General features: G+C 43.2%; 1 protein-coding gene across 1 annotated transcript; it reads right to left on the minus strand.

Annotated features, from left to right (window-relative positions):
• Window positions 1–986: 986 nt before the first annotated feature.
• LOC136843477 (leucine-rich repeat and coiled-coil domain-containing protein 1-like) lies at window positions 987–1,772 on the minus strand. Its single transcript, XM_067112013.1, has one exon. The coding sequence runs from the start codon at window positions 1,770–1,772 to the stop codon at window positions 987–989; it is 786 nt and encodes a 261-aa protein (XP_066968114.1).
• Window positions 1,773–12,142: the final 10,370 nt, after the last annotated feature.

Here is a 12,142-nt window from a genome sequence, read left to right on the forward strand (position 1 = left end):
TCCCTCTGGTATCCCCCTGGAGGCCTTCTGGTGTCCTTCTGGTGGCCTTCTGGTGTCCCTCTGGAGGCCTTCTGGTGTCCCTTTTCTGGGCTTCTGGTATCCCTCTCGCCTTAAAAGCTCATTCGCCTACCCGCTGGACAGCCATTGACTCTCCCTGGGAAAGTTCTTCCGCCTGCCGAGATGGGGGAATCTCGCCAGCCATTGACTTTCACTGGGAGAGTTTGTCTGTCCACCGAACAAGCGTTGGCTCTCGCTGGGTAAGAGTCCCTTTGACTGGCCAGGTGGTTGGAAAGGTCCCTGGCCATTGGCTCTCATCCTGAGAGCTGGTCCTCCTACCTCCGAAATGTTAGCTCTCACTCTGTTTGCTCTCATACTGAGAGCTGGTCCTCCTGCCTCCGAATAACTGTTTGCTCTCATACTGAGAGCTGGTCCTCCTGCCTCCGAACAACTGTTGGCTCTCATCCTGAGAGCTGGTCCTCCTGCCTCTGAATAGCTGTTTGCTCTCATACTGAGAGCCGGTCCTCCTGCCTCCGAATAACTGTTGGCTCTCATCCTGAGAGCTGGTCCTCCTGCCTCCGAATAACTGTTGGCTCTCATCCAAGAGAGCTGGTCCTCCTGCCTCCGAACAGCCGTTGACTCTAGCCTGTGAGCTCCTCCACTTGATTGGGTGGTTAGTAAGATCGCAGTCCAGTCCTCCCTCTGAGTCGCCGTTGACTCTAGCCAGTGAGAGTTCCTCCGCCTGACGAGTTGGGGGAAATTCGCCAGCCATTGACTCCCACTGGGAGAGTTCGTTCCCCTGCTGGGATTGGGGAAAGCACAGCCGCTGACTCTAGCCAGTGAGAGTTCTTCCGCCTGACGAGTTGGGGGAAACTCGCCAGCCGTTGACTCCCACTGATCATCCCTTAGAAATTTGTTCTTCACCCTACAGCTGTTGAGAGCCTCTTGTCCCATTTGATGGTCTCTTGTCCCGAGACTTGCTCCTAAACTTAATCAGAATCTCTTGTGTTTCCCATTAACTGTAATTTCTCCTTCAGGAGCAACTGATGCCTATCTGAAACTTCAAACATCTTGCCGAGGCAGTCTTCCAAGTCCTCACAGTGATTTGCGTAGTCTTTGACAATCCATTCCTCAAAATAGGCCACATCTTTCTTGTAATCCTTATTTTCGCATTCTAGTTTTTGAATCTGAAGGGCCATTGACTCCATCTCGTTCCTTATCACGTCATGGGCTGTGAAGGCTTCGTTCATCTGTGTCCTTTGGGTCTCTGTCTCCTTTAAAATTGACCTTTTCTCCTTCTCCTTCTTCCTTTCATTGCTGACCATTTCCCTCCTGAGCTCTTTGACTTGTTCCTCCAAGGCCTTGTTGCGTTCTTCGAAAATTGTAAAAAGTACCTTTTTACGATCCAGGTCCTCCAAGGCTGCCTTTAACTCCGAGTTCTCCTTCCTGACAGTATGGGCTGTTTTTTCCCATTCTTGGAAATCGAGCTCACACAGTCGTCTGTCCTCTTCCATCTCCAGAAGCTTCTTCCTCAGATGTTTGATTTGATCAGCTTGTCTATCTATGATCCTCTGCAGCTTAGCGGCATCAGTACCTCCGTGTGCTTCAGAAGGCTCCTCTTCTTTCTTCACAGTTCTTCTTTCATTTAATCTCGCAACCTCCTTGGTTAGTATTTTAACTTGATCTTCCAGTTCTTTTTCTCGCCTTTCGCTTTCCAGGAAAGCTATGTCCAGCTTACTATTCTCTCCTGAAAGGTTTTCAGTCTGTATCCTCATATTGTCTATCTGTCTCTCCTTTCTTTACATTCCTCTTGAAAATCTTCTATATCTTCTTCCAACTCAATTATTTGCCTCTCTGCGTTTTTTATTTTTCCTGTGCAATGTTAGGTATCACTGATACGAAGTGGAGTATGCTATTTATACGACTATCTATCTATATAAATATGTCTGCTGGGCCGCGTTCAAGTCTCCGGCCAGCCAATGAAGAATTAGAGGAATTTATTTCTAGCGATAGAAATTCGTTTCTCGGTATAATGTGTTTCGGATTCCACAGTAAGCTGTAGGTCCCGTTGCTAGGTAACCAATTGGTCCTTAGCCACGTAAAATAAGTCTAATCCTTGGGGCCAGCCCTAGGAGAGCTGTTAATCAGCTCAGTGGCCTGGATTAAACTAATAGTGCAGCAGATAATTGCATATTTCATAAGAATCGTTCAGATAGTGAAACAAGCATGAAATTTTGCACAAGTGCTCTTTAAAGTTCCCTCTATCAGAAAGGACGCTGGCCACGCAAAAAATTTAATATGGCGGCCAAATTCCAAGATGGCGGCCAGTATCGACAGATTTTGGCTAATTTTTCACTAGAATGGCATGTATTTGCTTCTAGCAATATGGTAAAGCTCTTCCATACTATTTCTTGTGAATATTATGTTTCTGTAGCTTCCCAGTACAGTTTACCTTTAAATATGGCTGCCAAGAAAAGGTAGAAACAATAATTATAATGAGAAATAATGCCCGTTCAACAATTATCGTTTTAAGCATGGATCTTGGTTTCTGTGGTTTTAGATCCTAATGAGGCCATCTCTTTCGAATAACTCATCAATTTTGAAGGAAAATTAATAAATGTAAAAGAGTGTATGTCTGCACACAACCAGGGCACACTGGTGACATCACTGCTGTGTAACTCAGCATGGGGTTCAGTGCCAGCTAATCCAGCTTTACTAATCCTGTAGTCTTAGACTAGTAGTTGTAGTATAGTTTAGTTTAGTGTCCCAAATGCTTTCTAACAGCCCCAGACCAGCTATAGTTAGATAGCCGCACCTGAATAGACAGGATGTGCCAGCGGGGAGAGCTGAGCCAAGGGTATGGGGCTGTACATGATGGTTCATGTACTTACCGGATGGTGTACAGATCACACGGGACTTAAATGGCACTGGATGAATGATCGGGCTAGGTGTGGGGAGACCGAACCTAGTTGAATCCCATACAGGAATGTGTGGTTTTGTTTAAGGTGGTAAAAGGATAACCCCTCGGCCTTAATCAAAAGTGAAATCATGGCAGAATGTGATGCCAATCCAATATTGAGCAGTAGAAAAACAAACTGGAGTTTGTGTTGTCTTTGTCAGAAGGACAAAAGAGGTGAGCACTTGACATCACCTCCAAGTCATCATGTCCTAGACCATGATGGGTACACAATGCTGGCAAGGAACATTCCCATGTTCAGTGAAATTAATGAAATGCCACTGATAATGGATCCAGCAAGGCTGGATGAAGGTGATGGCATAGAGGCCACTCTCAGGAAAAATGCAGCAAAATACCATGTGAACTGTCGCTTGTTGTTTAACAACACTAAACTGGACCGTGCAAGAAAGCGACAATCCAATGACCAGACCAGCAACACTGAGACTAGTCGTGCAAAACTGCGCCGAACCAGTCATGACAATGAAGTTTGCATTTTCTGTGAGAAAGTGGCACCTGCATCTGATCTCAGACAGGCTAGTACTAAGGGCCTTGACTTGAAATTGCGTGAATGTGCAGAGATACTTAGTGATGGCAAGCTCCTTGCTAAGTTGACTGGTGGGGATGTCATTGCACAGGAGTTTAAGTATCACCATGCCTGTCTTTGTGCCCTTTACAACAGAAAAAGGTCCTACCTGAGGAGCCTTGAGAAAGACCAAGGTAGCACTGAGTCAGAATCAGATGTGTATCCACTAGTTCTGTCAGAACTGATGACATACATTGTTGAAAACAACCTCTGTTCAGATGATCCAGTCACATTTCGGCTGGCAGATATTTGCCACCTCTACCAACAACGTCTGGAACAATTAGGTGTAGAGTCACCATGTAAATTCCACGAGACTCAAAGACAAACTTCTGGCAGAAATTCCAGAACTTGAGGCTCATAAATCTGGCAGAGATGTATTACTTGCATTTCAAAAGGATGTGGGAAAAGCACTTGCTCAATCATCTGATCTTTCAGAGGCAGTTATCATTGCTAAAGCAGCAAATATTCTCAGAAAGTCTATACTTGATCATCAGTCACGGTTTGATGGCACATTTTCTGAGGCTTGTGTACGAAATTCTGTGCCTCCTCTCCTGCTCCAGTTTGTAGGGATGGTTGAGCATGGGGCTGACATCAAGTCACAGTTACGATTTGGAGCATCAAAGTCAGACCAGGCCATTGCACAGCTCATGCAGTTCAACTGCTACTCCCGATACAAAGAGGAGCAACAACTCATAGACACTCCAAAGACAGAGAAACACCATTCCCAGTCTACATGGGACTCTCAGTCTATGCCAAAACCAGGAAGAGAAACCTGGTTGAAATGCTACATCAGTATGGCCTCAGTATCTCTTATGACAGAGTACTGGAGGTCTCTGCACAGTTAGGAGATGCCACAGTTAGCAAATATGTGGAGGAGGGTGTGGTCTGTCCCCAGTACTGCGAAAAGGGTTGTTCACCACTGCAGTGATGGACAACATCGACCACAACCCATCTGCAACTACTGCCACTACCTCCTTCCATGGAACTAGCATCTCCATATTTCAGCACCCCACCAAGGAGAACACTGGACAGGAAAGACAGCAACTAAAGTTTGCACCTGAGAAAGTGAGGTCGGTGCCTGAATTGCCGGACACATTCACAAACATCTCACCAGCTTCCTTTCAAACAAAGAACCCTGTGCCACCAAACACTGCAATACCAAAGCCACCCACAGATATCTTGGGGCCACAGCTTGCACTGGAGTATCAGTGGCTAGACAAGGTCATAGTCACCCAGGAAATAGATGATGCAGTGAATCTGACGTGGTCAGCTCATCACGCTTCAATGAAGAGAAGCCCAGAATTTGAAGTAACCATAACTTCATTGCTTCCTCTCCTGCGTGATCAGGCTCATTCTGTTGCTACGATCAAACACGTGATGCAGAAAGTGCAGGATGTCACTGATTTTCTGAACCTGGCCAGATACCCATAATCACAGCTGATCAGCCAATCTATGCCGTAGCAAAGCAGGTGCAGTGGCAGTGGCCTGATCAGTATGGCGAAGACAAGTATCTGGTAATGTTTGGTGGTCTGCACATTGAGATGGCAGCAATGACATCTCTTGGTACTCTTCTTCATGGCAGTGGTTGGACAGGAGCTCTGGTGGAGGCAGGAGTTGCTTCATCTGGAACTGCAGAATCCTTCCTGTCAGCTGCAAGTGTAACCAGGACACGGCAGATGCACCAGGTTACAGCCTCTAGTTTGTACAAACTCCTGAGGACAGCATACACTGACTACTGTGCTGAGAAAGCAAACAACAATGAGCAGGCATTAGAGTTTGAGGAGTGGTGTGACCTTCGAAGACAGCAGAGTCCACAGTTCCACTTCTGGCACATGGTGTTGTCTATGGAACTTGTGATATTCCTACTGATCAGGTCCTTCCGTGAGGCCAATTTTGTCCTCTACTGCCAGGCATTGCATGAGCTGATACCCTACTTCTTTTCCAACAATAATACAAACTATGCTCGTTGGCTGCCTATTCACCTCAGGGACATGCTTACCCTAGAGAGTTCACACCCAGAGTTGCACAAGGAGTTCAAGGCTGGCAACTTTGTTGTGCACAAGACAAGTCGCCAGTTCTCAGCAATGGCTCTTGACCAAGCTCATGAGCAGACCAATGCCTTTATAAAGGCTGATGGCGGAGCCATTGGGCTGACTGAAGATCCGTCAGCACTCAGAAGATGGATGGTGGCTGGCCCAGAGATCATCCGCTTGGTGTCTGCATACGAAACAGAGGTTCAAAGTAAGGAGTCTAATGAGCAGACAACACACCATGAACAAACACCTCATGCGCAGAAGACATTCTTGGAGAGAGTCAGCAAGCTGTCATTGGCTTTGCAACACTTGGGAAGTCCTTTTCAGGAAGAGAGCCAGGATCTGTATTCCATTGACAACAAAGACATTGCCCACCCCAGCTCAGCAGAACTTCTACAGACACACCTTGACAGAGGCCGCACTAAATTTCAGAAGTTTTCAGACTCTTTGGCAAACAATGCAGTCTCCTTCTATGAGCCGATAAAGAAGAACAGAACTGACTTCTTCAGGCAAGAAGCTGCTCCTGTAGAACAGTCAAAGCAGAAACTTCTGAAGGAGGATTGCCAGCTTTTCTCAAAGCTATTTATATCCTGTCAGAGCCGTGAATGTGATCTGCAGGAATTCTTCCAGCACGAGAATCAAACATTCCCAGCTTCCCTTAGTGAGGGTGGTAGGCTGTACACATGTCAGAAGTCTCAGCTGACCTCGGTCCTGGAGAGTCATGTTACACTAGAAGACAAAGAACCAAAGACTGATGTCCTCATTGTAGATGGATCAGCTTTGGTCCATGCCTTGCCACCAAAGAAAGGAAAGACCTTTGAGGGCTATGCACTTTGCGACTTCTTGCCTGTGATACAATCCTATAGCAGCAAGTACACATCATCACATCTTGTATTTGATGTATACAATACATCCAGCCTCAAAGCTGAGACCAGGCTCCAACGTGGTCAGGAGGAAGGCGCAAGGTGACAGACAAGAACACAATTCCATCCAACTGGCGCAATTTCCTAAGACACGATGCCAACAAGACAGAGTTGTTCCAGTTCCTGGCAGACAAAGTTGCCCAGATGTCTGCCACAAATGTTGTCATTGCCACGAAAGGGTCTGCTGTCCTCAGCACTCATGAGGCTAGTCTTCAGGGACTGGAAAAGTGCTCTCATGAGGAAGCTGACACCCATCTTTCTCCATGCCAAATATGCCACAGAACATGGAGCCAAGACCATCACGGTTAAAGCAAATGACACAGATGTTCTTGTCATTGCAGTCAGTGCTTTCTCCACTCTCCACAATCTAGGGCTAGAGAAGCTATGGGTGGCATTTGGCCAAGGCCAGAGCCTGCGCTGGATTGCTGTGCATGACCTGTGCAACTCTCTGGGCCAGGAGAAGGTGAATGGCATGCTCTTCTTCCATGCGTTCACAGGCTGTGATACAGTGTCAGCCTTCCGGAGCAAGGGCAAGAAGACCGCCTGGCAGACATGGAACATCTTTCCAGAGGCCTCCACTGTGTTCTCCAAACTGAGTCACTACCCTCTCAGAGTGGAAGAGAGTGACCTGAAGGTCCTGGAGAGGTTTGTCATACTTATGTATGAAAGATCCAGCACTGCTGGCACTGTGGATGAGGCTAGACTTGATATGTTTGCCAGAAAACAAAGGGCATATGAGGCCATTCCACCAACCAGGGGAGCTCTCCTCCAACACACCAAGCGTGCTGCGTACCAGGCTGGTTGTGTGTGGGGCAGGCCACCCAGTGTCAGCCACAGCCAGAGAACCCTGCTGAGTGGGGATGGCAAAAGTCTGGTGAAGCATGGCAAGTCCTCTGGACAACCAACTCGCCCTTAGCCAAGAGTTGCCAACAGCTTACCAAATGTGGATGCAAAGCAGGCTGTCGGGAAAGGTGCAAGTGCTACAAGCTGGGTCTTCCTGCACAGCTCTGTGCACTTGCAAATGTGAAGTCTAGATAAATATTGCCCTCTCTTCAGTAGATAATCTAGCTTGAGCATCCAACGTGTCATGCTATGCCTACCTTCTTATCCTCGAATTTTTCAAAGGTGTAGGTTGAGAGACCTATACATAGATTGGCCAGTTGCGTTTAGTCCGTATTTCTCTTCTTTTCTTTTTATGGTTACAGTCTTAGACACAATGTTGTATGTGACCATACCATTACTATTTCAGTTGAAAATAGCATATTAGTTAAACTGTCTGATCACATGAATATACCATTAAATAAAAACAGTTGGTCTCTATGTCTGCTAGCGCTGTGGATAGAAAAAAAACTTTATGGCAACCATTTTGTACGCCATCTTGGTTACAATTCATTTAGTAAGGGTTTTCAATAAAATGTGTGGTATGGAACATTTTTATAACCTAAAAGTCGAGGTTTAAAAAAAAAAAAACTGGCATATTCCATCCAATAGATGCTCCCAAACCAGTGAATCTCAACATAGATGGCGGCCATTTTGAAAAATAGCCGCCATCTTGGATTTTCAGGTGGCCAGCGCCCTTTCTAAGAGAGCGTAGTCTTAGGAATGTTTGTGCCAAATTTCATGCTTGTTTCACTATCTGAACGATTTTTACAGCAATCTGCTGCACTATAAGGTATACTTTTATATTATATATATATATATATATATATATATATATATATATATATATATTACATATAAGGAGAAGAGGAAACACAGACGTACAAGCCGTTTTTATTCCAACGTTTCGTAATTTTCCATTTAATTGCATCATCAGGGCTGTTAAAATGAAACATAAAATTCCTTGTAATTTTGTAAAAACTAAAAAGTATGTTTAAAAAGGTGAAAATTATTCTTACCAAATTTAAGAAATACAGACAACATTAAAATTAAGGGAAAGAACAAAATTTTAAAAATCTTTACATTAAATTTAAAATTAAAAAGCACTTTCTCTTGGCCCCTGGTACTCCGTTTTCTTCTTCGTCTCTCCTCGCACGGGAACTCACGAACGAAAGACAGCAGTTAAGGAGATCACAGCGTTTGGCACAGAGATAAGAAGGAGCGTCCATTGCATGACCGCCATGTCATATAGCTTATCTGAAGCATTGTTTTCCGTTTTCCCAGTCTGTTACGAAGTTCAGTGAACTTTTTATTTTGTAAAAGAATTGTAATGTTCTCCACACAGGCTGTGACCCATCCCAGTCAGCTAACTACTATAGTAGAGTCCACCGCTCTTTGCAGCTGAGCCCCGCCCACTGGATGTCAGTGATCGGTTAGCTCTCGAGGGGTGAATGACGTCACACTGGTTAGCAGCCCAAATGATTACCAGAACAGATTTGACTCCGTTCGGTCATGTTGAGCATCGTGCATGAATGATGACACCACAGATTTGAGTTTCCAGAGTTCTGAAGTATGCAACTGATATCTCCAATAAAAGATATATTAAGCTATATATCATTAGGAAGATCTTGGATCATTTAGTCTGGGCATCTTTTTTTAATTTATCATGCGAAGCCTAAATACACAAGTATCTTGCTTTTTTTTTTTAAATTGGTGTTGGCCTACATTAGCGATCCCACATAGGCCACATTAATTGAAATGAAGCATAGACTTATGCAGCCATGTCAAATGTTAATATCATTGAGAGATTAGGCCTACACGTCAATTTCTTCTACTTGAGGCAATGACAGGTCATAGGACTACACATCAAATTCTTATATTTTGATGCAATGACAGGTCGTAGACCTACACGTCAATTTCTTATATATTGAGGCAATGACAGGTCATAGGACCCTACACGTCAATTTCTTATATATTGAGGCAATGACAGGTCATAGGACCACACATTAAATTCTTATATTTTGAGAACATGACGGGGCATGGGCCTAAACGTCAATTTCTTATCGCAAATAGTTTTCTTCCCGTATCTGTTGGAAATAGAGTAACTTTTAATTAATATAGTAGTTTCAACTCCATGATACATAATGCATAATATAAAGTGGAGTGTACACGTATGAGCAAGTGCACTTGCACAGACATGCGTGGATGGCCATAGTAATTGTAACGCCACTTATACCACAGAGAATAAAAGTAAAACTTATGGGCACGTAGCCAATGACACACAGATCAACCATAGGACTGTCTCAGCCTTACACACAACTATCAAACTGCTCTCAGTGAAATATATTGAAAATATATTTACAAAAGGGATAAATTATATTACTGTGATCAGTAAATATAAGGCTGCTGCAGCATTTCCATGAAAATGAAGGCTATGGTAGGAAGGCATCACAAGATGCTTAAAGAAATAAGAAAAAATAAATGATAGCTGAAAAAGTTATGTATGAGAGTAGCCCATGATATTCATTTGCTTTTGGGGGCATTCTTATAGGTTACCGATTCGAACGCAGACATTCCCTGCGTCACCGTATTTAGGTGAACCTCCTTTACGAAACACAACCCCAGCATCGCGGAACACTCCTAACTTCGTTCATATTTTCCTTTTTTTTTTTTTAACCACCTTTATTGAGATGCGTATTACGATTTTATTTCAGAGGATAATATAACGTTTCCTTTTGATAATCTGCAGAACGTAATTTAGTTCGGTACAACAACCATTGCAATATTAATGAACATGAAAAGAACCACAGATTAACCAACTTTTCGAAGCTATTGCCAGCCAATTAGCTCTAAGGGATGGTCATGACGTAAACCGTGGGCGGGGCTTAGCTGCAAAGAACGCTGGACTTTGCTATAATTAAACTGCTATGGACGCCCACCGTGGAACTCAGCGATTTTCCATTGCATAAATAGTATATTTTCATTAACCATTCCTCTTCCCGTTCTGGTTCAAACAGCCAAAGTGTCACACAAAAGCCGCAGTCATTACGTGATTAAAATTTTTTCTGCAGCTCGTTGATTCAGTAATACGATATTGGGAGTGCCATTCGAAATCCCTCCACAAACGTTAAAACTTTCTCTTCATTTCCACGATTAAGTAGTTACTGAAAGTTCATGGAAATAAACCATGACGCTTAATTTTAATTTCATTAAGCAGTATAGAAAGATTCATTTCACGATGATTGGAGAGTGCTGAATTGATTTCGGATTCCAAAAAAATGAGCGAGTCCTGTTGGAATTTCATCAGTTTCCAAAAAACGTTGTTAGTATGTGATTTAAATAATTTACCAACACTGTTACCCGAACGCTACGTCAGTAGTCCTCTTTAGTTCCAGGATTTCTTAATTTTAGTGATATAAATTTATTCTCAAGATTTCGCTATGAACTTGACTTAGATGTTTTTGTTTCTCTACTCCTCTTTCCTTATTTTTTCTTCGTGAGTACATTCAGAGTACTTTATCAACTCGTGTTGAAAGAGCTCGTTCGCTTTAAATAACAGTTCGTGAATCATTGAAGATCTCTAGAGAGCTAAGTCACTGACGATCTCGAGAGAGCTTAATTCTTTTCCAGTTACATTAATTATTTAAATACCTCATCCTCTCTTTCTCTCGCTCACTTTGTATGTTTTCCAAGCTACTTTTGTCCCTACCATCATCATTTGACGTTCTGCACATTCTTTCTTACCTACAACTGTCATTTGGTAGCTTTAACTACTGATTTAACTATCTGTGTACAAAACACACACACACACACACACACACACACACACACACACACACACACACACATATATATATATATATATATATATATATATATATATATATATATATATATATATATATATATATGTAATCCATATTGTCAAGACGACTGGCTCGGTAATAGTAAACTTATAACTTTATTGAATATCCGATTTCATACTATGCCTCCACTCTATCACATACTTTGCGAATCGTACATTATACTTCAATGTTTCCAAAATTTCCGCGACAATGTGTAGTCGTATTTTCGCTCGATGCTCCTCAGTCCGAAAACCTTCCTGATGCTGCCAAGAAGGCTGTCATTTTCTCTAAAGTTTCCTGGAAATACAGAGATCGCAGTATTGGTGATATAAGCTCAGAGTTTTCGTTTTCTCATTGCCGAAATGTTTTCATTTGCGAAATGTATTGGCTTCCTTTTTACTAAGATTGGGTTTGTGCTGTTTTCCTTGATGTTTGTACGTTTCTGTATCACCCACTTAACTGGAGGTTACCTTCCACTTTATGATATGGTCTCACGACGTGTCCCTGAAAGATACTATAGAGCTTTCAATTCCTAACTGTGACGACGGTTACCTTCCACTTTATGATATGGTCTCACGACGTGTCCCTGAAAGATACTATAGAGCTTTCAATTCCTAACTGTAACGACGGTTACCTTCCACTTTATGATATGGTCTCACGACGTGTCCCTGAAAGATACTATAGAGCTTTCAATTCTAACTGTAACGACGGTTACCTTCCACTTTATGATATGGTCTCACGACGTGTCCCTGAAAGATACTATAGAGCTTTCAATTCCTAACTGTAACGACGGTTACCTTCCACTTTATGATATGGTCTCACGACGTGTCCCTGAAAGATACTATAGAGCTTTCAATTCCTAACTGTAACGACGGTTACCTTCCACTTTATGATATGGTCTCACGACGTGTCCCTGAAAGATACTA

Source organism: Macrobrachium rosenbergii, chromosome 11 (assembly GCF_040412425.1).
Source record: "Macrobrachium rosenbergii isolate ZJJX-2024 chromosome 11, ASM4041242v1, whole genome shotgun sequence".
Classification (NCBI taxonomy): domain Eukaryota; kingdom Metazoa; phylum Arthropoda; class Malacostraca; order Decapoda; family Palaemonidae; genus Macrobrachium; species Macrobrachium rosenbergii.

Coding starts and splice junctions, on each gene's coding strand:
- LOC136843477 (XM_067112013.1), bottom strand. CDS start 1,772: ATGAGGATACAGACTGAAAACCTTTCAGGAGAGAATAGTAAGCTGGAC.